The sequence below is a fragment of the Podarcis erhardii genome (assembly GCF_964252035.2).
Source record: "Podarcis erhardii genome assembly, chromosome: 2".
In the NCBI taxonomy this organism is placed as follows: domain Eukaryota; kingdom Metazoa; phylum Chordata; class Lepidosauria; order Squamata; family Lacertidae; genus Podarcis; species Podarcis erhardii.
The window spans coordinates 84,452,258-84,479,514 of NC_138498.1; the positions used below are offsets into that span (position 1 = coordinate 84,452,258).

The following is a 27,257-nucleotide window of genomic DNA, read 5'->3' on the forward strand; positions in this document are numbered from 1 at the left end:
GCAGTTTTGGAAGGCTGCAAGGCTGGCAGAGATCCTAGAGGTGTAATATTACAAGGGGGAAACCTAATTGGAACTTTATTGCATAGCTGCTTCACCCTAACATATTGTGTATGTCAGTATATGCAGCTTAGTTCACAGCAGTCAACCATATATATTATTATTTGTTGATGCTAAAGAAAATGTGATAATGCCTTGGCTGTATATTTTGGAAATCACATTTCTTCTCTTCCATGCTTTGCTTCTAGAAAGGCTTGTTACAGGGGAGGTTATTCTCATTTACTAAATTATTTTGCTCTTGCTTATTACATGTGTTATTTGCCCAAGGCAAAAGATCATATTTTCAAGATTGGTAGTAAGTTGCACTTTTGCAGTAAAATTGTAATTGCTGTACTTGGAGAAACTGCACTTGGCCCTCTTTCCAATTAATTGCTCATATTCCCAACTGAATGCTCATGTTTCAAAATACAGGATGGAGAGAGATGAAGTGTGCAGTTTTATAACAAATCTTTAGAACCTGTATTGCATAATGCAGTACTCAAATACAGTGGTACCTCGGGTTAAGTACTTAATTCGTTCCGGAGGTCCGTTCTTAACCTGAAACTGTTCTTAACCTGAAGCACCACTTTAGCTAATGGGGTCTCCCGCTGCTGCTGTGCCGCCGGAGCACGATTTGTGTTCTCATCCTGAAGCAAAGTTCTTAACCTGAGGTGCTATTTCTGGGTTAGCGGAGTCTGTAACCTGAAGCATATGTAACCTGAAGCGTCTGTAACCCGAGGTACCACTGTATGTTGAATCAGTTACAGCTCTCATCGGCTATAGCAAGTGTGACCAGTGGTCACAGATGATGAGGGTTGTAGTTAAAAGCATCTGGGGGGGAACCAGGTTGGTTTAGGGCTGATGTAATGGATGATTATAACCATTCACAGTTTTAGTCCAAAATTTGTGAATTATTTTCTTAATAGAACTTAACACTACTCTATGCATATTTGTATTATATTTAATTTTTTAGGAAAAAGACGTGCTCAAGGCAGTGGAATGACATGGAATTGCTTTTCAATTGGGGATTTTAAAATGCCCGGCTAGCAGTACGTCCACTTTAAGATGGAATCTTTCAAAATAGTACTTTACTCTGTCTTACTGGAATTATAGCCACATTTTAGGGTGTGTTTTTTTAATAAAACAAAAACCTGATGAAGAAAGCTGGTGGATTTTGAAGGTGAAGATGTTTAAAACTGGTATGGAAAAATCTTGAAAGTGCAATTGTGTTGGAACCGTCCAGAATTCGTGGCATAAGAATACTTGTCAATTCTTAATGGAGACAACATGACAAACTTTAGGAGGAGAAAAATGTCTAGGTAGTAATTTGTAGCTATGGTGACAAATGTCTTGCTGCAAGTCAGCCAGATATATAAAATTACTTGTAAATTAGAACTTTATATCAGTTTTTTCCTTGAAAAATCAGTGACAGGGATAAGAGAATCTGTAAAGTGTACTTTTCAAGTAAAGAAAACTGTGTACTTTACAAGAAGGAAAAAAGACACTACATACTGTTGTTATGACTGGTATATTTCAAGTTCTAAGGTTATGTACTGAATGATTGCTAGAAAATACACTAACAATTTTTTTCTATGCCCATCCCAATTTAGCACTTTTAAATGACGTAATCAGCAAACAGATAGGTAGCCGTGTTGGTCTGCCATGGTCAAAACAAAATTAAAAAAATCCTTCCAGTAGCACCTTAAAGACCAACTGAGTTAGTTCTAGGTATGAGCTTTCGTGTGCATGCACACTTCTTCAGATACCTGTATCTGAAGAAGTGTGCATGCACACGAAAGCTCATACCTAGAACTAACTCAGTTGGTCTTTAAGGTGCTACTGGAAGGATTTTTTTTATTTTGTTTTGTAATCAGCAAAGTAAATCAGTTGACGTGAGATATTAATAACTCTTGATAATTTGCTTGGCTTGTGTGTGTGGATGACAGAGAATGCAAATTGATGATGGGAGCAGGGCAGTAGAGGATTGCTATGGACACTTCCTGTCCTATTGTGTGTTGGAATCAAATCAACCCACAGCAGAAGGAGAGACAGAACTGTAGTCCTGGCCCTCTCCATCAGCTCAGCTGAGATCAGCAGTTTTGACTCCTGTACTCTGAACTCCTTGCATTCCAGCTGGTCATGATCATAACTCTGTAACTAAGAACTAGTCTGTGTGTTTGCTTTTTCATTTCCCCTCTCAATCTCTTTTCCTTTTGTGTTGTGTCTTTTATGCTGTAAGTCTGGGAATAGGGATTGTCTTATCATTGACATTAGTAAGCTGCTCTTGGATAGTTCTTCTCAGTCAGTCCAGATATTTCTCCTGTAATCATTTCAGGAGTGGAGGTCAGCTGAGCTTTCTCCACCCTTGCGCTGGTCATCAGGGGTTTGAGTTGAGTCCAAGGAAAAAGGTGAATGCAAGAAGAGCCCTGCTGGCAGCCCAAAGGCCCATCTGGTCCAGCATCCTGTTCTCACAGTGACTGGCCAGATGCCTGTGCGAAGTCTACAAGCAGGCCGTGAGAGTAACAGCACCCGCCAGCTGAGGTTACCAGCAAGTTGTAGTCAGAGACATACTGCCTCAGATACTAGATAGCCTTGTCCTTCATAAATTTGTGTCAACTCCTTTTAAAGCCATCCAAATTGATGGCCATCATGTGTGTTAAAGTTCTTTTTTTCAGTTAGGTAGTCATGTTGGTCTGATGCAGTTGAAATAAATAAATAAATAAATAAATTGTCCAGTAGCACCTTAGAGACCAACTAAGTTTGTTCTGGCTCTAAGTACACTTCTTCAGATACAGAAGTGTGCATGCACATGAAAGCTTAGACCCAGAACAAACTTGGTTGGTCTCTAAGGTGCAACTGGACAATTTTTTTGTGAAGTTATTTTTCTTTGTCCTGAATCACTCAGCATTCAGCTTCATTCATTCAATGGCCCTTGCTTTTAGTATTATGAGAAAGGGTGAAACACTTCTCTATATCCATTTTCTCCATACCTTGCATACTTTTATACACCTCTATCATGTCCCCCATGGTGGGAGAGGTTTGCCAAAGCCTCTGTTCACACAAGAAGAAAGGGGAGGGGGATTTAAGAGTTCCTTGTGTCCTGAGTTGCATGGAAGTGACTAGTGGCCAAAAGCAACAAAGCCCTTCAGTTCTTACTTAGTTCAAAAGATGGTCTCTCTTAAAAATTAGCTGCTGATCAAAGCATTGCACCAATTGTTTTCCTCTCTCACATCTATTTTGATGTTTACAATCCGCATCACTAATTTGCAAGCTTGTCACTCTGCATTCCTTACTGCTAAATCAAGAAGTTGTTTAGCAACTGGCTGGCCTTACTTAAGATGAAATTATTTGCTTGTAACAGATGTGGAAACAAATGGTCATGATTGAATGTGGGTGTACACAGGCAAATAACAGTAAATCTAATTACCATTTTTACACATTAGCTTGCTCACCCCAGGCCATGATTCCATACACATTTCCATCTTGGTAGCATTTATTGGTTGTTGTTGTTTTTTGTTAAAAGTGAAGGCTGCTTCTAGTCATAGTTTCATTCCTTATTAAGATTGGCTTCTGAAGCTTTTTTAAAAAACACGCCCTGTTCTGTATGTGTTGCATAATGGGTGCCCTGGTTTATGGGAACATTTCTCTGAGATCTGTTTTCTTTATTTTTTCTTCAAGTATCTTACATTGCATTTATGATTTCATTGCTGTTGAATATGGTTCTGATGAATTAGAATGTGATTCTAGATCCCTTTCTCCCTGTGCTAAGCAGCTGTTGAGATTCCTGAATGCTAAATGAGTGGTAATCACATGAATGCTACTTTTGTTGTTCATTTTTTATAGCAGTTACTTTTTAAGAAAAGTTGTACAAGGGAAGTGATGAATGAATTAATATATCAAGAAGGTTTAAAAATATAATCTTTGTGACTTGTGACTAGGCCCGCACTATCAGTCTCATATTATAGATGGAGGCAGGGAGGGTACAAGACTGCTAAGACAATAGTGGGTTCCTTAATTAATGCCACAAAGTGGGTTTCTGGTGAAGGTAAGATTTGAATAGGACAGTGGGGAGGGAAGGAAGATCTCAACATATTCTTAAACTACTACAGCTCTTCAAGTGTTTAAATAAGGAATCCAAGCATTAGGTATAGTTTATACAAAGTTTCTAAATAATTATAAGAGTTATATTAGGAAGGAAGGGGAAAACAGAAAATGTGTATCAGGATCTTGTGTGTGTATTGTTTTTTAAAAAGCATGTCAAAAATTTGGGAACAGAGTTACCGGTTCTATGAGAAAAGAAAAGGGCAGAGTTTTGAAATGGTAGATAAGTGGAACTTAAAAAGAAGGTTCAGATAAGAGACAATTGAGCAATGAATTAAGATAAATAAGAGTGAGGACGAGCACTAAGAAAAATGTTTAGGAAAAAAATAGTCTGAATGCTAACTGAAGCTGCTGAATAGAGGGAAGGAAAAGTGAAAGAGGAAAGAGGTGAAACATAGTAAAAGACGAAAGCATAGACATAAAGGTAAAGGACCCCTGGACGGTTAAGTCCAGTCAAAGGCTGCTATGGGGTGTGTTGCTCATCATGTTTCAGGTCGAGGGAGCCGGTGTTTGTCCACAGGCAGCTTTCGCAGTCATGTGGCCAGCATGACTAAACTGCTTCTGGTGCAACTCGTCCATGATGGAAACGCCATGTACCTTCTCGCTGCAGCAGTACCTATTTATCGACTTGCACTGGTATGCTTTCGAACTGCTAGGTTGGCAGAAGCTGGAACAGAGCAACGGGAGCTCACCACCATTGTGTGGATTCAAACTGTTGACCTTCTAATTGGCAAGCCTAAGAGGCATAGTGGTTTAGATCACAGCGCCACCTGCATCATTCAATAGAGACAGACACTTAAAATGCAATCCTGCCCCTTTTTACCCAGAAGTCCCACTATGTTTAAAAAAGACTTACTCCGAGGACTTCAGATAAAGGACTGCAGCCTAATTGTGGAGAACGGAAGACCATTAAATTCAATGTTAGTTTCTAGTTGGGTATTTTCCAAAGATATTATAAACTGATGTTCAGGTAGACAAGAATATTCTGTGTTGCTGATTAACTTTGTGAGCATGTTAAGCCTTTAAAAAACAGTGGACTGCCAGGTCACATTGCAAAATACAAGCCATGTTGTAATAAGTCTGCTATGCACTCAAAAAACATCTACTATGTGTCTGCTGCTCACTTATTGAATGAGGGCAGTTTAACGAGCAGAAAATCAGATTCTAATGACCCATTGGATGAGTTTGATTGAGCAAATATGCAGCCTAATTCAGATATGATGCCTCAAGGCCCTTACTGATTAATGGAAAGAGGAATTACCAAAGGCCTCTGTCTACACATGTAGTAGAATGTGGTGATAGGATGGACTGCACTACTCCGCTCTTTGGGGAGGGAGAATTCTGTCTTTGAATGCTCTCCTAAAGTTAAAACTCGTGAAAATTTTGGATCATATGTATTTGCAGGAATTTATTTATTTTGTAGTATGGGGAAGCTTTAAATGTAGCATTCTCACTACTCTACTCAGAAGTTATACAGTCACCTTGCCCTATAACATTCTTTCACATGTAGAGATGTGGTATAATTGAAGACTGATAATACATAGAATTGGCTGAGAAAATAGAAGGCTGGTTGTATTTTGGAATGAGAAATCATAATAAAACACTGAGATAAAATGTATGTGGTATAAAAACCAAGGATTTTAACTCTTCTTCCTTTTTATTTTGAGTCTCATAATACAAGTTGCTTGCCTAAAAGCACCAGTTTATACAATCATTATATGATGATTTTTATTTATTTTGCCACGTAGAGATGTTCTTTAACAGGGTCATCTTTGCAGTTTCTTCATCATTATTTTTAAAGAGAAAACACAGGTTTTCAGAGATTATCTCTTTAATGGATCTCTTCAGTGCTGCTAGAGATCTAAAATGTTCTGCTTCAAGTACAGTGACTTCAGGGGTCCAACTTTTTGTGGCCATCCAGGCTTTCTTCAAGGTATTCAACAGCCTGGGAAATTATATTTACAATAAATTATATTATATTTGTGTTCCTTGCTCCAGGTGTCACAAGATCTTTGTATCTTCAAGATCCACAACTTAGTCACTTGCCCCTGAGGGTAGGGTAGGGAAATTTATACTACCTCTTTCCTCACTGGAATGTTAAGCTCCAGTGATATGGGTGTGTCAGAATAAAACAGAACTAGAAGCCTGTTCCTTTACCAGCACTAGTATAATATTCTCTTGGGTAGAATTAGCATGCTTATTTTAGAATGAAAGTCTGTTTTCAATATTTCATTCTTTTCAGTATAGGTTATTCAACTTTTAGCTTTCATTTGCTGGAAACTAATAAAAGTGAGACATACTATAGGTCAGCTGGAATGGAAGGATGAATAATTGTGTTGAAAGTAGAAAACATCTGTGCATCTCCTGAAGTATATTGAATTAGTTCTGTGTCTGATTTAAAGGTTTCAACCTTTGTGGGTTGAAAACAAATACCAAAATTCTACACAATGGAAACTCAGATTTTGTGCCAAGAAAAGCTGATTTTTTTTGACACACAATGCACTGAAAAAGCAATACTGGAGATAAATCTTAGGGAGAGGTCTGATCCCACTGGGTCTTACCCACTGGGTGGACAAGTTAAATACAGTTTGCAGCTGTAAAGACTACAGATTTTCTATCTGCAGTAACTAATTAGTGGAGAAAATTTTTAAGAGAAAGTTCTGTATCTTGCCAGGGAGATTAAGAAATTTAAGTCATTTTATTCATTTAGGTTTATTCAGATTTGCAGGAATTGATTTATTTCATCTCATTTTTTCTGTTTTCAATATTTCATTTGACTATTTGTTTTAAACTACTGTATTTGTTCTGCTCTGCCAAAGAAATGCAGCATTTTGAGTTAGCTTATGTTGTACAGTGGTGCCTCGCAAGACGAAATTAATTCATCCTGCGAGTTGCTTCGTCTTGCGATCTTTTCGTCTTGCGGAGTGCGGATTCCCCGGGTATTAACGGCTTTAAGAAAAAGGAAGCAAACTCGCAAGACGTTTTTGTCTTGCGAAGCAAGCCCATAGGGAAATTCGTCTTGCGAAGCACCTCGAAAAACGGAAAACCCTTTTGTCTAGTGAGTTTTTCGTCTTGCGAGGCATTCGTCTTGCGGGGCACCACTGTAGTTTACTTGGGCCAGAGTTAACTTCTATTAGTGTTACATTCATTCTGTTAATCCTTTACTGTACTTTGTGATGGTCTGATGACTAGATATAAATAATCCAATTCTGACGTGCATACAGTATGCAAATTAAACTAATTTGCATACGTTTGCTGTTGGCGGTTGTGTTGCTTTGCTGAATGTGAAGTGGCTAATCACCTGAAGCTCTGCCTCACACACTTGCAGACATAGCCCAAGGTTTGAACTTCTCCTAAGGTGGGAACTACCAGCGGTGTCAGCAAATATACATTGCCAGACCTCACTTGGCCTGCCAGCACAGAGCGTTTGTGTGTGCTTTCAGCAGAGAGGAGGAACATCTAGCCCATAGGCCAATTGCTGCTCTCAGGGCTTCCCAATCTTGCACTCCAGACTCTTCCCCATCCACCTTTTCCCTGCTGTTGGGCTGTTATCTATGGGCAATTGAACAACGTTCAGAGAGCTTGGCCCGTCAGATATTGTAGCTCAGCAATGGGGAAGAGGTTGAGTATGCATGTGGTGCAGTATGAAAACAACAACCCTTTCTAACCTCTGGAGCTGTTGAGAGAGAAGCAGATCACTCTCTTCCTCCATGAGCAGTGAGAAAGGGAACCCTTTTCTAGCAAGCAGCATGGAAGCCAAGAGAGCTGAATGTAATGTGTGTGTGCACATACTGGCTCTGTCCACTTTGGGTTTGGCACTGCCTACTGTTGGTATGTTGCTTACACCAAGGGAAGGTGGCCTTGGTGCAGGGCAAGTTTCCCTACCCTTGGCTTACAGGTTTCAAGCAGATCAGGGCATAAAGTTAGGGCAATGTTCCTCAAACTTGGGTCCTTAGCTGATGTTGGACTACAATTCCCAGTATCCCTAGCTAGAAGGACCAGCGGTCAGGGATGATGTAAGTCGTAGTCCAACAACACTGAGTTAGGGTGGGATATCTTTATGTAGAAGCCTGCTGAGACTGATAATATGTTTTTGCACTTTTTGTGTTTTGTGGTTGTAACTATTTTATTTGTTTTATATGCACATATTTTATTGTTGTAACCAGCTCTGAGACCTTGTAGTACAGGGCGGGTAAGAAATCTAATACTGTAAATAAATAAACAACTTCATCAAACATGTTTCAAGCCACATTTAAATAGTGGAAAGGTGGGATAAAAATACATTAGTTTTAAAAAAATCCTAAATAATGAAACTTTCTGTACATCCGAAATTGAGGAAAAAGCTAGACTAGAATAGTTCACACTGATGTGCATATGGAGGGGCATTTAGCCCTGTGATTCCTCTGCCTGCAGTCGAAGTGTTTCAGTTCAGGAACAGTTACCACCTCATTTGTTTGTGGGAACTAGGCCAAAGTCAGGCAGAATGTGAACAATCTTATGATCAAAGTATTTAACAAATATATTACAGTGTACTGTCCACCTGTGACAGTTCTGCTGAGTGACACTACTGGTACATCAGGGTGAAAAATAAAGCTATTCATTGCCATTACTTCCACATCACAGGACTCTATGGGTTATTTAGTCAGATTCCACTAGGATTTTCTGCCACTTATATTCAAGATTTCAGCAATCTGGTAAACCAAGGAACCTGGTGTTTCCAAATCAGACGCTAAGAAATCACTATTCCACAATTAGCTTTCGTTCATTTTTTCCTTTTTTGGTAAAAATATTTATTCTTCTCTTAAGCCCCATAAACACTGGTAGGCTTATGTTCAGAGTACTTGCATTTGAGTAGACTGAGTAGAAGATTAAGACACAAGAGAGGAGCTCAACTAAAACAATGGATGTTTGGCAACAGTTGAATGAAGCTATGGTATAGGCTTGATGTAAAGTGATGGAACCTATCTATATCACTGTTGTTATTGTTTTAAAGAAAACTAGCTGTGTTTGTGTTAGAAATAAGGCTGCTGGTCACTGGTGTAGTGTAATCTAGGAAGAAATTATAAGCAAACTCTACAAACTGTTCTGTTGAGGTATTTTATTCTTTCCTAATGAAAGGAAGTAAATTTAATTTGCTTGATGTTTCAATTTCCTGTTGGTTCATTTGATACAGCTGCTGTGTTTATGCTTGTCTGATAGGTATTTCCTGTCCTGTGTGTGATGACATGACTAATTTATTGCCATGGGGCGAGATCTAGTTATGGAAGTGTGTGTTGGGGACAAAAACACTGAATGTGAAGAGAGTATGTCAAAGGAGAAGGGTCAGGAGTGGCACTTGAGCAAGTTTTTGTAATGGTCATGTGCCAGCCTGCTTGAAAAACTCCTAGAAAAATAATTGTATCGCACACACAAAAAATCTTTTAGAAATCTAAACCAGTAATCTCTTCAAAAGAACTGTATCTGATTGTTGTGCTGACGTAGGAGAGTAGCAGTGATTCTCAATTATGCATCCCTAAACACCATTTATTTATATTTAGGATATTTACATGTATGTCAATATGTCCATTATTGCAGCTCATAACTTTTTAACAGGCAGTTAAATAAGAAGTTATTTCTTTCACTTGGATGATGCAGCACTTTATGTCAGGTGCGGGGAATCTTTGGCATGCCGGATGTTGTTGAACTACAACTACCATCATCCTTCGCTGTTGGCCATGCTTGGTGGTATGGATGGGAGTTGTAGTTCAGGAACATCTGGGGGACCAAAGGCACCCCACCTCGGCTTTATGTTATTCATTGTTATGTTTCTTTAAAAATATATATTCTTCTATTCTCAATCCACTACTGTTTGGGGTATGTAAAAGATTCCAAAGCGTACTGAAAAGCATTCACTCACCTAGCAACCAGTGTATGCAAATATATTTTGGTGTGAAAACATTATTTTATGTGCTATCTGGAGAATCCCCATAACCTTTACAATTGATGCTTCTGGAGAGAAAGGAAGGAACTTGTGTTAATAGATTTACTTGGAAACTAAGCAACTAAAGCCACTTCCCCTTGACCTCCACGAAGCCATCACTTTTTATTTTGTTCCTTTTAACTATTTGCCCTAACTTTATCTTACCACACTATGGCACCTTGTATAATGCTAGTATCATGTAAAACACTGTCTTAGTCTTCTCAGCTCCATCCAGAACTCTGCTCCCAGCTCATACCCTCTCTCTCTCATCTCTCAGTCTATACAATGCACTTCCTTAAATATCTGCATTGGTTTCCCATACTATTTGCCTCCATTCCCCACAGCCTTCCCCAAACTATCTTTTCATGTTTATTTATTGACATATCCCTACATTCCTCCAACTCTACCACTCACAGTCACCCAAGGGTCTTCTGCTCTCTGAAATGATTACATATCCCATTTTTGTCCTTGAACCAGGACGCTCCACCCAGTACATATTGCTATCTCTTTCAAAGCCCACCTTACCCATTAAGCATTTAGCTTTAATGGTTTAGTTGTCACCCCAGTTATATGTAACTGTGCTTGCTCACCTTCATCCCATATTACGCTTGTCTTGTACATTCTTCCTTTCATTCCTTGCCTCTCTCCCCCCCCTTTTGTTTTTCTACAACTCTCAAAATTAGACTCTAAACCTTTTGAGGAAGCAACTCTTTACATTTGGTTTGATCTGAAAGCATTCATGGTGCTGTAGTAGTAGTAGTAGTAGTAGTAGTAGTAATAATAATAATATAATACAGTATGTGATAATAGGAATTATTGTTATTATCATTACTTCTTAATGTGTAGTGGGATAATTATGCATATGCTATTTTTATTTACCCATTTGTGGACTGACGATCATTTTAAAATTGGATTTGCCTTTAGTCTTTAATGTACCATTTTTCTTGCAGGTGACTTAAATTTATCTCTTTTTCTTACAGTTCTATCTTCAAGACACTAAGAGTAGCAATGGTACCTTTATAAATAGTCAGAGATTGAGCAGAGGATCTGAGGAAAGCCCACCATGTGAAATTCTGTCTGGTGATATCATTCAATTTGGCGTAGATGTGACAGAGAACACGCGGAAAGGTAAGGGTACGGATCAATTTCTTTCCTCTGTTTTTAAGTTGAGAATCTCAAGTATGTTCTATCCATAAGCAAGCTTTAAAGAAAAACAAAGCACTTAGTTTAGATTTGGTATTTTACAGTATCTTCTTAAAAGCAGTATCTTCATGCATCCAGGCAGATATACCACCTGATTGGTATTATGGTGCTGGTGGAGATGCTTTTAACCCTTCCAGCTTTTGTCAGAACCATTTGTGCTGCTGTCCCAATCAAAACTGCACCTCCCTTATGAGTGCTGATTAGAAGAACAACACACACAAATGCAAATACACATTTAAGAAACCATGTAGTGTGGCAGCGCCTTTACATACTTAGGGTATGTTATTAGTTAGCCCTAATAGTTTTACTGAAGGGGAGCACAGAGGTCCTTTAAATAAAAGAAAAATAAATGAACACCTTCTGTATAAGCATTGGATTTGCTGTTACTTTTCTGCATGTTGCCTATTCCTGTGGTGCCTTTTTTGCAAACAGATAATGCTTTTAATTCCAGACGAGTGTCAAAACATTACAGAAATCAGCAACGTCTGAAAAATAAACCGGTGGACTTGTATAATTTTCACATTTTATAAAATGTGATTTAAGGGAAGCAGTCTATCAGAAACTTGATATGTTTCCCAATTGTTTTAAAATGAAACCTGTAGCTTTTTCATCAGGATGACTGGCTCTTCATGGACGTCTGAACATGTTTTAATCTCAACACTTCTTTTTGTACATTGGGTGTTGTATTTGATGATATTTATCTCTAAATACCCATCTTGTTTGTTTTTCTTAAGTTAGTGCATTGCATGAGAGGGAGAAGTAGAATTCAGTGCAATAGAACTACTATGTGATACTTTATTTACTATTATTTATTTCTTGCCCCTTCTCCAAGATCAACATTTCAATGCAGGCTTCCAGCAGCCACAAGAAATTAGGATGGGAGAATATGTTTTGTCCAAGACCACCCAGCATGCTTCATAGCTGAGCCCAGCACTCTATAGCACATTGGCAATAAACTCACTATTTAACACTTGTTTGTTTGTTTTTAAACTGGCTAGTCTGGAACATACAGTGTATGCTTTTCTTTTAGCTGGGTTAGATGTATTTCAAAATGTATTTACTCATGAAAGTAGTGACCACCATTTGAACAAATTTGGCAGGTAATTCTCTTTTCAGCATTTAAATTCAAATCAATATATCACTTAGGATAAAAACCACCTTTTCTATTTAGCTTCCTTTTGCCACAATGCATGAAGCCAGTGTGCTTATGCAAAAACTTGTTGTGCACAAGGAATTTACCTACATTTCAGTGGCATCTCCTCACATCTTATGGATTGATGCTCTAGAGAGGTTTCTATGACATTTGAGCTTGAGTCAGGAGGGCTGCTTTTGGAAGAGGAACCAAAAAACTATAAGTGTGTAAAATACTGTTCCTGGTGTTTCGGATCTCTTTTACCTGAGGTGGAAATGCTCTTCTCAAGCACATATTATCATGTATCTCTGACTATGCTTTTTACAGACTCCTCTAATTGTTGCAAAGTATTTTTTTTGTTCCCCAAATTAATTCATCAACATGCCTGAAATAGTATAGGGTTTCTTAGTCTTACTCTTTGTGATCTAAGGTTGGTCTTGCACAGTTAGGCAACTGATCTAATTTTCATGTACTTGTTTTTGCATAACTTTTGAAAACTTGTGGTTTTCAAGCTTGTGGTTTTTTGTGATCCTCAAGAGTTGTCTGAAATGTTGCCCAAGTCTTAAACAGTTTTCTGGTGTCTGCTGTCTGAACAATTCAGAATTGGATTGACATCACAGAGTGGCATGGGCCTTAAGTCTGTCTGAGCTTTTTGATACCAACACCCCATCATCCTCTGTTTAACTTTGCTTGTACACTTGACTGTTTTATTCTTTGTCAGACAGAATTACGTCAGTGTTATTGAATGTTTCGTTGTTTCCACTTTTCAGTGACTAATTTTATTGAATACTTACTTAGAACTTACAATGTTAATGTTCTTTCCAGTCACCCATGGATGCATTGTCTCAACAATAAAACTATTTCTCCCAGATGGTATGGAAGCTAGGCTACGGTCAGAGTAAGTGTAACTTTGCAGTTGTTCTAATATCAAACATGTTTCAGATGGTTAAGAATTTCTACATACCAGGACTAAAACTGCTGTCTAATACAATGACCTTAATATTGCAGAGCTAGGGACATCACCACCCGTTTTGGTATAAGACCCTAAGTGCTCATCTGTTTCGAGACATCCGATTTATTTATTTATTATTTATTTCACAAGATTTATATACTGCTTGTTTGTAATAAAGCCTCAAAGTGGCTTACAAAAAGAAAGAACAATAAAATTACCAGTAAAAAAAAAGTTTAAAAAATCGGGAAAATAACTATATGAATCCCTGTGGACCCATGTGTGTGGGTGAACAAGAAAAGAATCGTCTGGGTGCCTATATTCAAAAAGTGGGGCTAGTATACAGAGAACCCCAGTAGCAGAGTATTAAACTCATAAAAATAAGCGGCACATTAATGTTAGGAATATAGGATGTTAGACCTTTTTAACCCATTCAGCTGCACGCAGCAACTGGCCTCTTTTTACCCCCCTTGCAATGAGCAGACCACATGCCATTAAGTTTAAAATGCTTTACTTACAGATTCAAAGTCTCAGTCATGCCTTATTCCATGCAGCAACAAAGATAATACAGGCAAAAACACATTTGCGTAGAAAATGCAGAATATGCTGTAAGCTTGGGAGCAAGCTTACACACATCCTCCTTAGTTGGTTACACAGTGCAGCAAGAAGGGGAAAGGAGGAAAGCAGCTTCACTTCTTCTCTGGGGGCGAGGGGGCATGACCTAATTGAGTCTATTTAGCAATGCAGCTCTGGTCCTTTACTCAGTCATGCACTAACTAGCACTCATGCATAGTTATGTTTGACTGTAATCTCCCACAAAAACAACTATTTAAAACTTTCGAAAAATAATTAACACCAATGATAAGTTAAAAACCAGATTAAAACACATGTCAGCCTTCTACACGTCCAGATAGGCTTGCCTAAACAAAATGTTTTTTAGCAGGTGCCGAAAAGAGTACCTGCCTGATGTCCATAGGCAGGGAGTTCCAAAGTGTGGGTGCCACCATGCTAAAAGTTCATTAGCTTCAAAATGAGGGAAGTGTCTTATGTGGCACCTGTAACAATGCCAGTTCTGCAGATCGAAGTGGTTGAGTTGCTGGATGTGGTGTAAGGCGATCTCTCAATTAAACTGGTCTCATGCTGTTAAGGGCCTTATATACTGATAGTAAAGTGACACGCTGGCCTTGGCCCAGCAACAAATCAGCAGCCAGGGCAGGCCTGAGCAGAGGTGTTATATGCTGACAGGATCCGACGGCTGTCAGCAACTGTGCCTCAGCATTCTGCACTGCATGCCGTTTCCAGGCCAAGTGCAAGGGAACCCCACACAGAGTGCATTTCAATAATTCAGTCTGAAAGTAACCGATGCATGAATTACTGTGGCTGGGCTTTCCTGACTGATCCAGGAGTGGTCCTAGCTGCCATACCAGTCTCAGCTGGCAAAAGACAATTCTAGCCACTAAGGCTACCAAAGCCTCCAGCGACAAAGCTGGATCCAGAAGCACCCACAGGTTGCAAATCTCCTCCTTCAGGGACAATGAAACCCTATTCAGGGTACAGAAGGATAATAATATTTTAAACGGTGATGTTTTTCTTCTACAGTGTCATCCATGCTCCCTTACCAAGTCCTGTTGATAAGGTAAGTCTTAGAACATTTCTTTACTTCTGACACATAGACGTGAAAACAACACTTTTAAAAAGAGCCAAGTGCTTTGAAAGACATATGAAGTGAATATTGATTCCTGAGTACATCTCCTCACCCCCCCCCCAATAACTTCCAAACTGTTTGAAAGTGTGGGCGTCCTGCTTTGAGGATGTCAGTCAAAAAGTGGGATGCAGCAAATTGGTTTGAAGAAAGCGTTGAGACAGAAATGTGCCTGAGGGCTGCACGCATTCCATTTTTTATACAAGCACAAATTTATGCCATCTCAAATTGCTTTTTAATTTTTGTTATGATAGTGAAAAATGTTACCTTTTAAGCCTTAAAAGCAATATAAGATAAATTCAACACAGCAAAACTTATGAGGGACATGTGTACAGACTTAGGAGGACACATACAGATCAGCAGTCTTAAATTGTTCTAGATAATAATAATAATAATGATAATAATAATGATGATGATGATGATAATAATAATAATAATAATAATAATAATAATAATAATAATAATAATAATAATAATATATTTATATCCCACCCTCCCCAGCCAAAGCCGAGCTCAGAGTGGCTAACAACAGTAAAAATAGCACAGTTTACATGAAATCACAATTAATTGAAATACATTATAAAATCATCAGTACAAATCAATATATTCTAAAACCCATCTTTCGATAATTCCCAGCCCCTTGAATTGCTTTTTGAAAAATAAATCTTGTTTGTTTGTACCCCACCCATCTGATTGGATTGCCCCAGCCACTCTGGGCAGCTAAATGAGTCTTGTTATTCTTTATTAAATTTCTGTACCACCCTTCATCCAAGGATAGCATGGCAGTTTACAATATACAAACAAAAAAATACATAACATAGTAACAAACAAAACCAAGAATATATTTTTAAAAGTTAATATGTGATTGTAGGAATTTGTGTAAAAGCTACATTTACAATGTACAAGAAGCCTGCACCTGCTTTGTTTCTCCCTTCTTATGCTGAGGCAAAACAGACAATGATTGCTGACTTAGCATTGCATTCTGAACCAAAAATCATGGTTTGCTTTACTCCAAACAAACCATAGTGATAAGCCAAAGTTGTTTTTTGGCTATCCAGTTAGGGCTTGAAAGCTTTTTTTAACATAAGATTTCTCAGACAACCCAAATATAAAAGTCAGAGGTAGGATGTTTAATACCATGAGTTTTTTATGTTTAGCCTCCAATACTGTGCTATAGTTGTATACAGTCCTAAAGGGTGCAGTACCCAATAATTTAATTATAGATATCCTTAATTAACTAATCTTGTTGTAAATATAGATTAAAGACCAGTGCTGACTGAAAAGCTGGCTTGTGCTTTACAGGTACATACATATATTCTTTTACAATTGGCTGGGTGCGTACGGTTTCTTGCACAATGGACATTCCAGTACCATGACTAATATCATATTAATATGCTCTATCAAGTTGCTAAGCAATTTACTAGCTTAATTTCTTCAACATAAGAAAGGTAACAGAAATCTAGAGAAATAAGACAAATATACATAAAACCAGCATGTCAAAAAATGAAAAGAAAGAAAATTGAATAAAACATCTTTAAAAAATGGGCAACTTAATTAGGCTTGGGTAGGCTTGCTGAAATATATATAAAAAAAACCCCAGCAGATTGCTTCATACTAACTGTTCTGTATACAAAAAATGGAATTCTATTTACCTTTCAAATAGTTTATAATTTGAGGGTGGCCAGCAAACAATGATAAAAAGAAATATAGGGGTAACTGTTAGCTCAAAATAAGGATGCTCTGTAAATGTATACATGTGTCCTTTTTTCTTTATTACAGTAGCTTGCATTTATGCTGATATTAAGGAAGTCCTTGCAAAAGTTTTAGAGGATAAAAGCCTTTTTTTGTTGCAGTTTTGCTATTAACTTCATAAATCAAGTGAACTACTGATGACAGGCCTTCACTTGTTTGCATAAGTGTTTGAATGGATTAAGAGGAGAATTAAACAACCAAAATAAGAAAAGAAGGGAATGTGTTGATTCATTTTATTTTATATACATTGAAAGTATTATGGGTTTCAGAGAAATATGTTCTTCAATTTTACAGGTTGCTGCTAACACTCCCAGTATGTACTCTCAGGAACTGTTTCAGCTTTCTCAGTATCTACAGGTAACTTCTCTTTTGGGCATATGTATAATTCCTGTTCCTTTATATTGTATAGGTTTGACTGAGTGTTCTTCTACATAATCAGTTAGGAGCTTCTGTGTGGCAAATATATTAGGAGTAAGGCTGAGACTGGATCAGCTAGTGACATCATGCATATAATGGACTTTCTTGTTATAATGTTTGAAATTCTAGAAAGCAGTTCCAAGTGTTTTCCCTGCCCTGCATGCACTATAGTCATAATTAGTATCCGTAGCATGCTAGTATTAACCTAATCTCAGCTCACTGTTATGATTAGCATTCCTAACTTCTGTCTCCCAAGTATGTATGGGGAAATGGTCTGGGGTGGGGGATGGAGAGTAGATGGGACATGCAGCATCTTTCAGTCTTGCCCCCAAACTGCTGTAGCATCTCCCCAACCAGTCCCCCGATATCTGATACCCACTTGGGCAAGATACCCAATGAAATTTAAGGTAGATTGGAACACCAAGTTGCAGGAGTGAACATGTTTCTTGCAAGTCTCCTAAGCCCCATTCTCAGTTGGCATTTCCCCTTTGTATCCTAGTAAAATGTATCTCTGGGGAGTTCTAGTATACTTAGCCTACAAGGAATAAAATTAAATGCACTTCAGATCTCCCAGAGGGGCTATCTGGCATTACCCCTTTTGTATTCCCTTTGATCCATTTCTTCCTGGACTGTGGACAAGAGTGAGCCATATAAATCTCTCTTTTCTCTTGGCCTACGTACACATTACCAGCTTAAAACATCTAGGTTTCAATTAGGATTGAAGCTGGTTTGGGGAATAATGCATCAAAATGCAGCATTTCATAAAAACAACCGGATAGTTATAGGTGATTGTAGTAGTATTGTGTGGAAAATTATTAAGTGCAGCCAATTTTTTTGGGTAGTGGTAAAGGAGTTGTATTTTGAGCTGATTAAGGAGAAGATATACAGGCACCCCCCCTTTACACGTGTTCAGTATGCGCATTACCATGTATATGCACGTTGTGCTGAACAGAGAAGTGAATTTAAAAATTGCTAAACTTGCCTCAGAAGAGCCAAGAAAGGTCAGGAAAAGGTGCAAAAACAGCACCTAGCAGTCTCACAAGCCTTTGCAATTGCAGTCACGAGAGCCCTTGCACCAACTGTTGAGGCCTGTAGCGAGTTGGAGGTTGAGGAAGGAGGTTGAGAGGGAACGATTGTGGCGGAGTTTGGCAGAGTTTGGGGCGGAGTGTTCAAGCCATTCTTTGAGGCAGCACCTAAATGCAAGGCGCCATCACCTTCCTTGGGTGACGATAAACTCAAGAAGCAGCGAGTGGTGCCCACGCTGGAGGAGAAATTGCAAGTGCTGGACTGCTTCCAGGATGGCATGAGTGTGTGTGCCGTGGCACGCAAGTTTGGCAAGAATGAGCCCAGCATATGTGCCTTTAGGATACGGGAGAAGAAAATCCAGGCAGTGGAGCAGTGAGTACCTGTACACCTACAACTGCCAAGGTCCCAGCCAGGCGCGGGATGAGGCCCTGGTGAAGGTACATGAGGCCCTGGACCTGTGGCTAGATGACGTGAACTGCAAGTGTATCCTTGTCGACAGATACACCTTGCACAACAAGCCACTCAGGCTGTATGCGCACTCCTGTGATGGAGCTCCAAGCCAGCTCCGGTCGGCTGGCCTGCTTCAAAGTCACTTCAATTTAAAGAATGTTGGCCCCTGTGGTGAAGCTGCATCCATGGACCAGGAGGCTGCCCAAGTGTGCCCTGACCAGCTGAAGAGACAGAAGCACCAGCTGCCCATCACCATGTTCCTCTGCAAGACACCACCAGCCCTACCCAGTGAATTTGACCCACAGCCGAGCACCTTGGGGTACTGGTCTACCCCACTTTTTTTTTGAAAATCATCCTCTATCAATGAGGAAGACTGAGTGCCACCATGGCCACCATTTCTGCCCATCTTATACTGGGCTGCTGGTTTTTTAAAGGATTTTTCTAGGGTTTCCAGAGTTTTAGAGGATGTTTGCAGGCTTTTCCAATGGGTGCTCCAATTATACATGATTTCATGTATGTGCGTGGTTACTCAAAACACAACCCCTGCGTAATTGGGGGTTGACTGTATTCCTATTGACTACCAAGCCCTTTTAAAAAAGAAGGGTAAAGTATGCCACCTAGTGGTTTTCGGTAAAGATAACTTTGAACATTTTGGTGAGAAATTGGCCTTGTTCTTTCAGTTTCTTTGAACTTTGATAGCTGCTGAGCTGCTTTCTTTTCCTTGAAACAGAAGTAGTCCTTGAAGTGTTTTTGTCTTTAAAACTCATACAAAGCCTACGGTGAGATGGGCCCCAACATCTGTAAGAGGCCAGAGCACATTCTAAGCATATATGGGAACCTGAGTTCATTGATGTCTCAGCTCAGCCAAAATAATCGTATCTAGTTATAAACACTGAGGTACAAAAGACAGTGTGTTGAAATCTCTCACCCTTTTAAACCATTTAACTCTACTTTGTAAGTGCTGATATCTATTGCTACTGTGTTGTACTAATAGGATTTTTTTTGGTTCTTATTCAATGCAGGAAGCCTTACATAGGGAACAAATGTTGGAACAGAAATTGGCCACCTTGCAGCGATTGCTTGCTGTCACACAAGAGGCATCAGATACTAGTTGGCAGGTATTTTGTGTGATGTTGATTTTGGACCTTTTCAGATAGTGCACCTACTTATCTGTCATAACTATAGATTACTGTGAACTAATCTGAAGTGTAGTTAGCAATGCTGTAAAGCATGGCCAGTGGTTAGGGGCAATGGGAGTTGGAGTCAAACGACATCTGGAGGACACCACTTGGCTTCCCCGGTAGTATAGTATTGCATAAAACCCATGTTCTTATTAAATACTCACTGTGTGTTTTTACTGTATTAGATGCTGCTAATTTTACGAATGTGCTTGAATTTCTTTCTAACAGGCTTTGATAGATGAAGATAGACTACTATCAAGGTTAGAGGTTATGGGAAACCAACTACAAGCATGTTCAAAAGTAGGTAGTTTGCTTGGATTTAGAGTTTGAGAACTTGGAGTATTTGATAATATCAAAACATGTATTATTTGTTTAGCAAATATAAGAGGGAGCCTTTCTGGATCAGATCAAAGGTCCACCTAGGTCAACATCCTGTTTCTCACAGTGACCATGCACATGTTAACAGGAAGCCTACAAGCAGGGCAGGGAACCATTTGCTCCACTGTTGCCACCTCCCCTCATCACCTTTAAATTTAGTGACATACTTCCTCTAGACATGGAGGTTTCATGTAGCAATGATACCTAGAAGCCAGCGATAGGGAGGAAACGAACTCTGTGTACTCAAGGAATTGTATGATTTTGGTGTTTGCTTTTATTGGGTCTATGACTGTATAATGAAATTTGTCCTGGTTGACATTTTAAAAGCATTCTAAGCCAGTGGCCATTTCCATTCAGTGTGGCAGTACCAGGATCATGTTAGTTCTGAAAAAATGTGTTTCGTCTTGCCACTCACTGTTCCTTCTGTTTTCGCGTTCAGTTTATTGTTTTCATGATGAAGCTTCATTTAAATGTAAGCCACCTTGAGGTGCTCATAAAATCAGAGTACAGTGGTACCTTGGTTCTCAAACTCAATCCATTCTAGAAGTCCGTTTGACTTCCAAAACGTTCACAAACCAAGGCACGGCTTCTGATTGGCTGATTGGCCCTGGAAACAATGCCAACAGCTGAAACAGACATTCGGCTTCCAAAAATGTTCACAAACCGGAACACTTACTTCTGGGTTTGTGGCGTTTGGGAGCCGATTTGTTTGTCAACTAAGCCGTTTGGGAACCAGGGTACCACTGTATCCATTATTTGGATAAATATTTAAATTATCCATCATTTAAAGTATTTAAATAAATATTTAAATTTAGTGTGCATTTTACTCTGATTAGATAAGTTATTTTAATCTTTGTTCCTCAAAAGCAGTGTTGACTGATTCACATTAAAACAATTCTAAATCATCATATAAATTATCAAGTCAAATGACTGCTTTATATGCAGACTTTATACTCTGCAATCTGTGCATGAAGTGTTATTTTCACTGCAGCCATGAGAGCAGCGGGAGCTTATCTGGGATAGTCATTCAGTGCTTTCTTAAAATAGCCAGAGCAGAGCAGTTTTTTATAATCAACGTGAGATAGCCAAAGATCTTGGGTGTCAACTAGTGGCTTAGCTGCGTGAGGCAGGATTTTATGAGCAGGCCTATCCAGAGACTTTGTACACCTTTCTGGTCCTCATTTGTATCCAAGAATTACCACAGATGAATGGGGAAAGAAAGAAAAAATGCAAAGGTATTAAGAGAGATGTAACCATCTCACAGAATCCTGTAACTCCATTGTTGCTTTCTGTGGTTTCACTGCATGTTTTCTCAAATTCTGCTTCACAGATCTGGGCTGCTGCAAATGTGGCATTGTCATCATCTTAACATTGGTTAAGAGATTGGGCACCTGCTATGATAGCATCTTCTCTTCCCCCTTCCTTCCTCGGGAGTGAATTACCTGCTTAATTTTGCCTTAAGAACTAAGTGAAACATAAGCATAGAGCTTTAGTATGGTTAATGTTAATATGATTCTTGTTTAATCAAGGTCTAAAATTACATTTTAATGCTTGATTTAAATCCTGATTAAGCTGGAGCCTTGGTTAGTGTTATCTGCAGTTGAGCAAACATCAGCAGACACCTTGCAGTTAAGGTCTCTGCTGATGTTTCTTTAACCATAGTTTACATATGCGTGTGTCTTTAATATAGTCAAACCTCGGTTGTCGAACATAATCCATTCCAGAAGCCTGTTCAGCTTCCGAAACATTCGAATCATGGCTTCCGATTGGTTGCAAGAGCTTCCTGCACTCAGCGGAAACTATGTCGGGCGTTCAGCTTCCAAAAAACGTTTGAAAACCAGAGCATTTACTTCCGGGGTTTTTGCATTCGGGAGCCGAATCGTTTGAAAATGGAGCTGTTTGGGAGCCGAGGTTTGACTGTATTTCCTGAAAAGGAAGGGAGTATGCATTACCAAAGTTAGCTGTTAACTATGGTTAAGGAGTCAGTGTTATGCCTGCACCTCTCTCTTACATCCCTGAAACATTCCCCCTTTTCTTTTCTCTTTTTAATGAGGAAAAATCTTAGAATTTTGCATAGCACAAGCATAGTAGCTTCAGTTTGAAATGGTATATTGACATGACTTCTTAGAAGTAAATCTGCCTTCAAGAATGGTAGACAATGTAGCATTTGAAAAAGGGTAAGAATGTTTCAGACATCATGAGGGACAAGGTGGGGAACTTTTAATGGAATACCAAATTTACTAGAATAAAACCCTTGTTTTACTAGGATAAAACCCTAGTGAAGTCCTAAAATGGATGAAATATTTTCATAACTTAATGTAATACTGTTGTAAATGGTAATATGAGCATGTGGCTTTAAGATTTCCACCATGTTGCATTTCTGCTTACAGAATCAAACAGAAGATAGTTTGCGAAAGGAGCTTATAGCATTACAGGAAGACAAGCATAACTATGAGACAACTGCCAAAGAGTCCTTGAGGCGGGTCCTTCAGGAAAAAATTGAAGTGGTCAGAAAACTCTCTGAAGTGGAGGTATTTATCATTTGCATTTTAGCCATGTTCCTGAAACTGGGTTTTGCCACCATACCATGAAAATAAAACATCAATATGTCAACATTTTTATTATTATTTGCTGTTTTTTGCTTGTCTTGAGATTTATTTCCTGACTCTGAGATTTAACCCTTTTTAAAATAGGGTTTTATCTTGCAAAGTTAGGGAGGTATTTTCTCCCTGCTCAAACAACTCTTCTTTGGAATGTATGTATCTGACTTGTGCATTTTTCTCAGGTATGTGTTCAGGTTTTTGTTTTGTATGCTCGTACTAATGACTTGAACTGTCACTTTATTTTTTAAAAAAAAAATTAGGAAAAATGTTTAAGAATAAGTACTAATGTATAAGTATTGATGTTTAAGTTTGGATAAGTTAAAACTGGTCTCTAAAATGGTCTAAACTAAATGAAGATAAGGTTTGCAAAAATAAATTAAGGAAATGGAAGAAAGAGAAACAGTAAAATAATAACATGTTAAAATAAATTATTAAGTAAAGCTGAGAAATAAGTAATAAGGATTTGCTGAGCTAATAATTTAAATTGGAATATAAAAAGGGGAGGTTTGAGGAGGTCTGAGAAACAAGTTAAAGGAAAATAAGCAATTGAAATTCTATGTGTTTTTAATTGTTTTTAAGTTTTGTATTTTTGTACTTTTGTCATTTTTTTTGTCTATTTTTGTTTTTGTTTTGTTATTGAAAATCCCAATAAATATTCATTAAAAAAAACAATATTTTTTTTTTAAAAAAATACACCATAAAATTGCATGTGCATAAAGATAATAAAATGGCGGGGCTATTTTGATTAAAGTTGAATTCACACTATGCACACCTCTGTTCAAAATTAAACTGTACTCAAACTGATTGCCCCTTGTTTTTAGGATTAGAAGAGTAGGATTGAATCCAATGGAGACCCTGAGCTTGCACAATGTCTTCTGCTTGTGCAACAGATATTCCCCGTGCATCACCCCTAGAACAGATTGGAGGGAATACCGCAGGGATTGGGGAGTGGGCAAGGGCAGCATGCTTAGCAAAATAATGTTTTGAGTAATTTTGTTTATTTATTTAGAGCACTTGTACTCCACTCTTCAGCCAAAAAGACTCCCAGAGCAGCTTACATACAATCAAAGCAAATTCTAAAAAAGCACGACACCTAAGGGGAAAGGGATAGGGAGGGAAGAAGGAAATGAAAATGAAAATGCAGGCACCAGTTTCTAAACAGTTGTTCCTATAATGACCAGCTGTGGAAGGAGGTTCCTGATGGAGCTGGCTTACCATAGCAGAGCTGATGTAGTGAGCTCTGCTTCCCAGCTCCCCCACTTCTGGAATGGCTGTCCCCAGTTGAAGGAGAGGAGGCCTGATGGGGCTGGCCTGTCTCAGCAGAGCCGTTGGAGTGATGTCTGGCACATTTCTCTGGGAAATGGTTGCTATAATTCTCATACATTGCACAGTTATAATAAATCTTAAAAACAGAGTAACAGAAAAGTTTCTGGTTTCAATAGATTTTTGGCTTCAATGTGCAATTTTTCTTCTCACAGCGAAGCTTAAGCAACACCGAAGATGAATGTACTCACTTGAAAGAAATGAACGAACGGACTCAGGAAGAATTGCGGGAATTGGCCAACAAATACAATGGGGCTGTAAATGAAATTAAAGATCTCACTGACAAACTAAAGGTACATTTGGTCTTTCTAACTGCACGTTTTGGTTCCAGAACTAACATGACTTTTGCATTCATTCTTTTTCTGGAATCGCCATCCATAGGTACTGATCTGTGGGTTGTTTTTCATGGTGTTGAACAGGCAGCTGAAGGGAGACAAGAAGAAATCCAGCAAAAGGGACAGGCTGAGAAAAAGGAATTGCAGCACAAAATAGAAGAGATGGAAGAGAGAGAGCAAGAGCTTCAAGCAAAAATAGAGGCTTTGCAAGCAGATAATGACTTCACCAATGAACGGCTAACTGCTTTACAAGGTCAGTCCAGTAGTTCAAACATGTTTTTATCATAATTTTTTTTTCTTTAAAACTGTGAAATATATGTTTTTTTGGAATTCTGTTTGCAGTCCGGTTAGAACATCTTCAGGAGAAAGCTCTTAAAGAACACAACAGCTTAGGTAGGTCTGATGTTAAAGTATTTTGCTTAATGTTGAAATTTGAATATTAAATTGTACCTCTTTTGTGCAAAGCAGTTAAATGAGCTATAGATCACAGACTGTAAGAACGTTTGAAAACGATGCCTTTAGTTTTATTATAGTTTATTTTCTAGATTATTGATAAATCATGATTTCAAGAAAATACCAGTAGAGGGCACTGTTTTTTAAAAGTCCCAACACAAAAGGTGAACTTGACTATTGCAACTTTTCAATTCTAGTGATGCAGTTAAGGAAGAATTATGACATCATTAACTTTTTTCCCCCGTTGGTATATTGATTTTGGCACTTGTGATATGTGACAAACTCTGCTGCTCAAAGGAGGGAAATTGAGATTATTTCTTATTTTTCCAGTAGCTTGAAGGATAAAGTATTAATAGAGGTTTCAGAAGTTTGGCCCATGTTTAGTGGAAGGTTCATGACTGAACTGGGTAGCAAAACTGAACTGCATTTTGTGAGAGGTGGGGCAAATAGCTCAGGGGGTGACCATAGCATATGCTTTGCAAAAGGTCCTTAGAGAGTGACTGACAATCTGTGAAATTGACTGGCACTGTGCTGGATGGACAACTGGTTTTCTTTTGTAAAAGGCAGCTTCCTTTGTTCCTGAATATCAAGGGCAGGGGGCCTGAAACTCGCCAGTGCTGCTCCCATGTTCTTGTAGCTACAGTCATGAAGTGAAACGTCCTAGAATACCCTCAGAATGAGTGTTATCCAAAGGAGCCTTCAGGGACATGATGAGTGGTGGCTGCCAGTGAGGAGGGCAAGGTTCTTTCATCAGATGCCCCTCACAATGGCACTCATTCTGAGGACATTCTGAGCAACTGAAAATGTTGGTCTATAAGGAGCTAGGGAAGACCTGGTGAGATTTGCAACCCTGCCCTTGAAATTTAACCCCCATAATAGCCCAAATGCCCAGCTCACTTTTGCCACCTGAAAATGGAATGTCTCTGCTTCTAATCAGTCCTAATCAATATAGAAAGTCGTCACCCATATTTACAGAATACTTTGCTTATTCAGATTTAATACCATTTGTTAATTCTAGGCATACAAGTTGATGACTTCATTCCTAAAATTAATGGGAGCGCTGAAAAAGGTAGAGTATCTTTAATGACTGCCTTTTTTGTGGTGGTGGTTTTAATTTTGAGCTTATTTTTGGTTATTTGCTTGTTTTGTGTTAATATTTTTTCTAATTTTTACAACAAAAAGTAAGTTAAAATATTACTGAAGAAACACTTGGTGTTGGCTTCTAAATTTTGTGTTTTTAGACATGCCTTTGCATGGATACGCTACTTTCAGCCGGAGCATGAAGTTTTCAATACTAGTGAGACTTTAGTAACAGAGTACATCAGTATAATATATCTATCCATTGCAGGAAAATAATTACAGTAATAAAAGCAGATACATCAACATGGCCGTTCAGGACAATAATGCCAATGGCTCTTCAAGTTTAACTCTGATGATGGTTGGAGACTTTTTTTAAAAAAAAACAACATGTCAAATTTCTGCCTCAAAATAAATCAAAATGATGAAAAGTTCAGTCGTCCTTTGCAGGGTACTATTAATGTAGCATGTTCCAAAATGGATAAGGGTACCCAAGTTAATTTGCAGGGCAATCTTATACCTGCCTGTTCAAAAGGAATCCCACTGAGTTTAATCTGATTTACTCCCAGGTAAGCATGTATAGGATCGCAGCCCTAGAAATCTTTTGCTTTGCTTGCCAATTAACTCTAAAATGTTCCTGCTTTTCACATCTTAAGATGCTAAATTTGCAAGCACGATCACTTCCTAACTTATCCTTCAACATTAGTACACACAATGTTCTCATTTCTTTTGAAATGCTTAACTTCCCTCTTAGGATCTGAGGAATGCAGAGGACCCTTTTGGACACCTGTAGCTTTCTATGTAATTTACTCTGTTGCACTGCCACATCTAAAGAAGCAAGACATGTTTAAAACAGACTAGAGGCTTGCCTCATCAGCCGTAGTGATCAGAACAAAACCCAGTTAGAAACTAACACTGGAATCAAGATCAGGATTGGACTGCATGATTCCATTCCTCCTCTCTTCTTGCATGCAAATTCCCACTGCCTCCTTTTATCTAGTTTGGTCTTCTGTGACCAGTGTTAACTCTAGTTACAATTAATCCTGGTCAAAACAAAACAAATTCCTTCCAGTAGCACCTTAAAGACCAACTAAGTCAGTTCTTGGTATGAGCTTTCGTGTGCATGCACACTTCTTCAGATACCATGCACACGAAAGCTCATACCAAGAACTGACTTAGT

The 27,257-nt window shown here is 38.6% G+C and overlaps 1 protein-coding gene across 18 annotated transcripts in view; it reads left to right on the forward strand.

Moving 5' to 3' along the window:
• The window catches only part of SLMAP (sarcolemma associated protein), a 90,515-nt gene that overhangs the window by 29,905 nt on the left and 33,353 nt on the right, over positions 1-27,257 (forward strand). For 8 of the 18 annotated variants that reach the window (XM_081850995.1, XM_081850983.1, XM_081850997.1 and 5 more), the window contains exons 3-13: positions 11,077-11,230; positions 13,257-13,329; positions 14,980-15,016; positions 17,129-17,191; positions 19,750-19,845; positions 20,137-20,208; positions 22,677-22,817; positions 24,368-24,505; positions 24,632-24,800; positions 24,890-24,940; positions 26,019-26,069. In XM_081850995.1, the coding sequence (XP_081707121.1) occupies positions 11,077-11,230; positions 13,257-13,329; positions 14,980-15,016; positions 17,129-17,191; positions 19,750-19,845; positions 20,137-20,208; positions 22,677-22,817; positions 24,368-24,505; positions 24,632-24,800; positions 24,890-24,940; positions 26,019-26,069 (1,045 nt within the window). The remainder of the gene's footprint in view (positions 1-11,076; positions 11,231-13,256; positions 13,330-14,979; positions 15,017-17,128; positions 17,192-19,749; positions 19,846-20,136; positions 20,209-22,676; positions 22,818-24,367; positions 24,506-24,631; positions 24,801-24,889; positions 24,941-26,018; positions 26,070-27,257) is intronic. The other 10 variants (XM_081850996.1, XM_081850999.1, XM_081850998.1 and 7 more) reach the window with 3 other exon arrangements.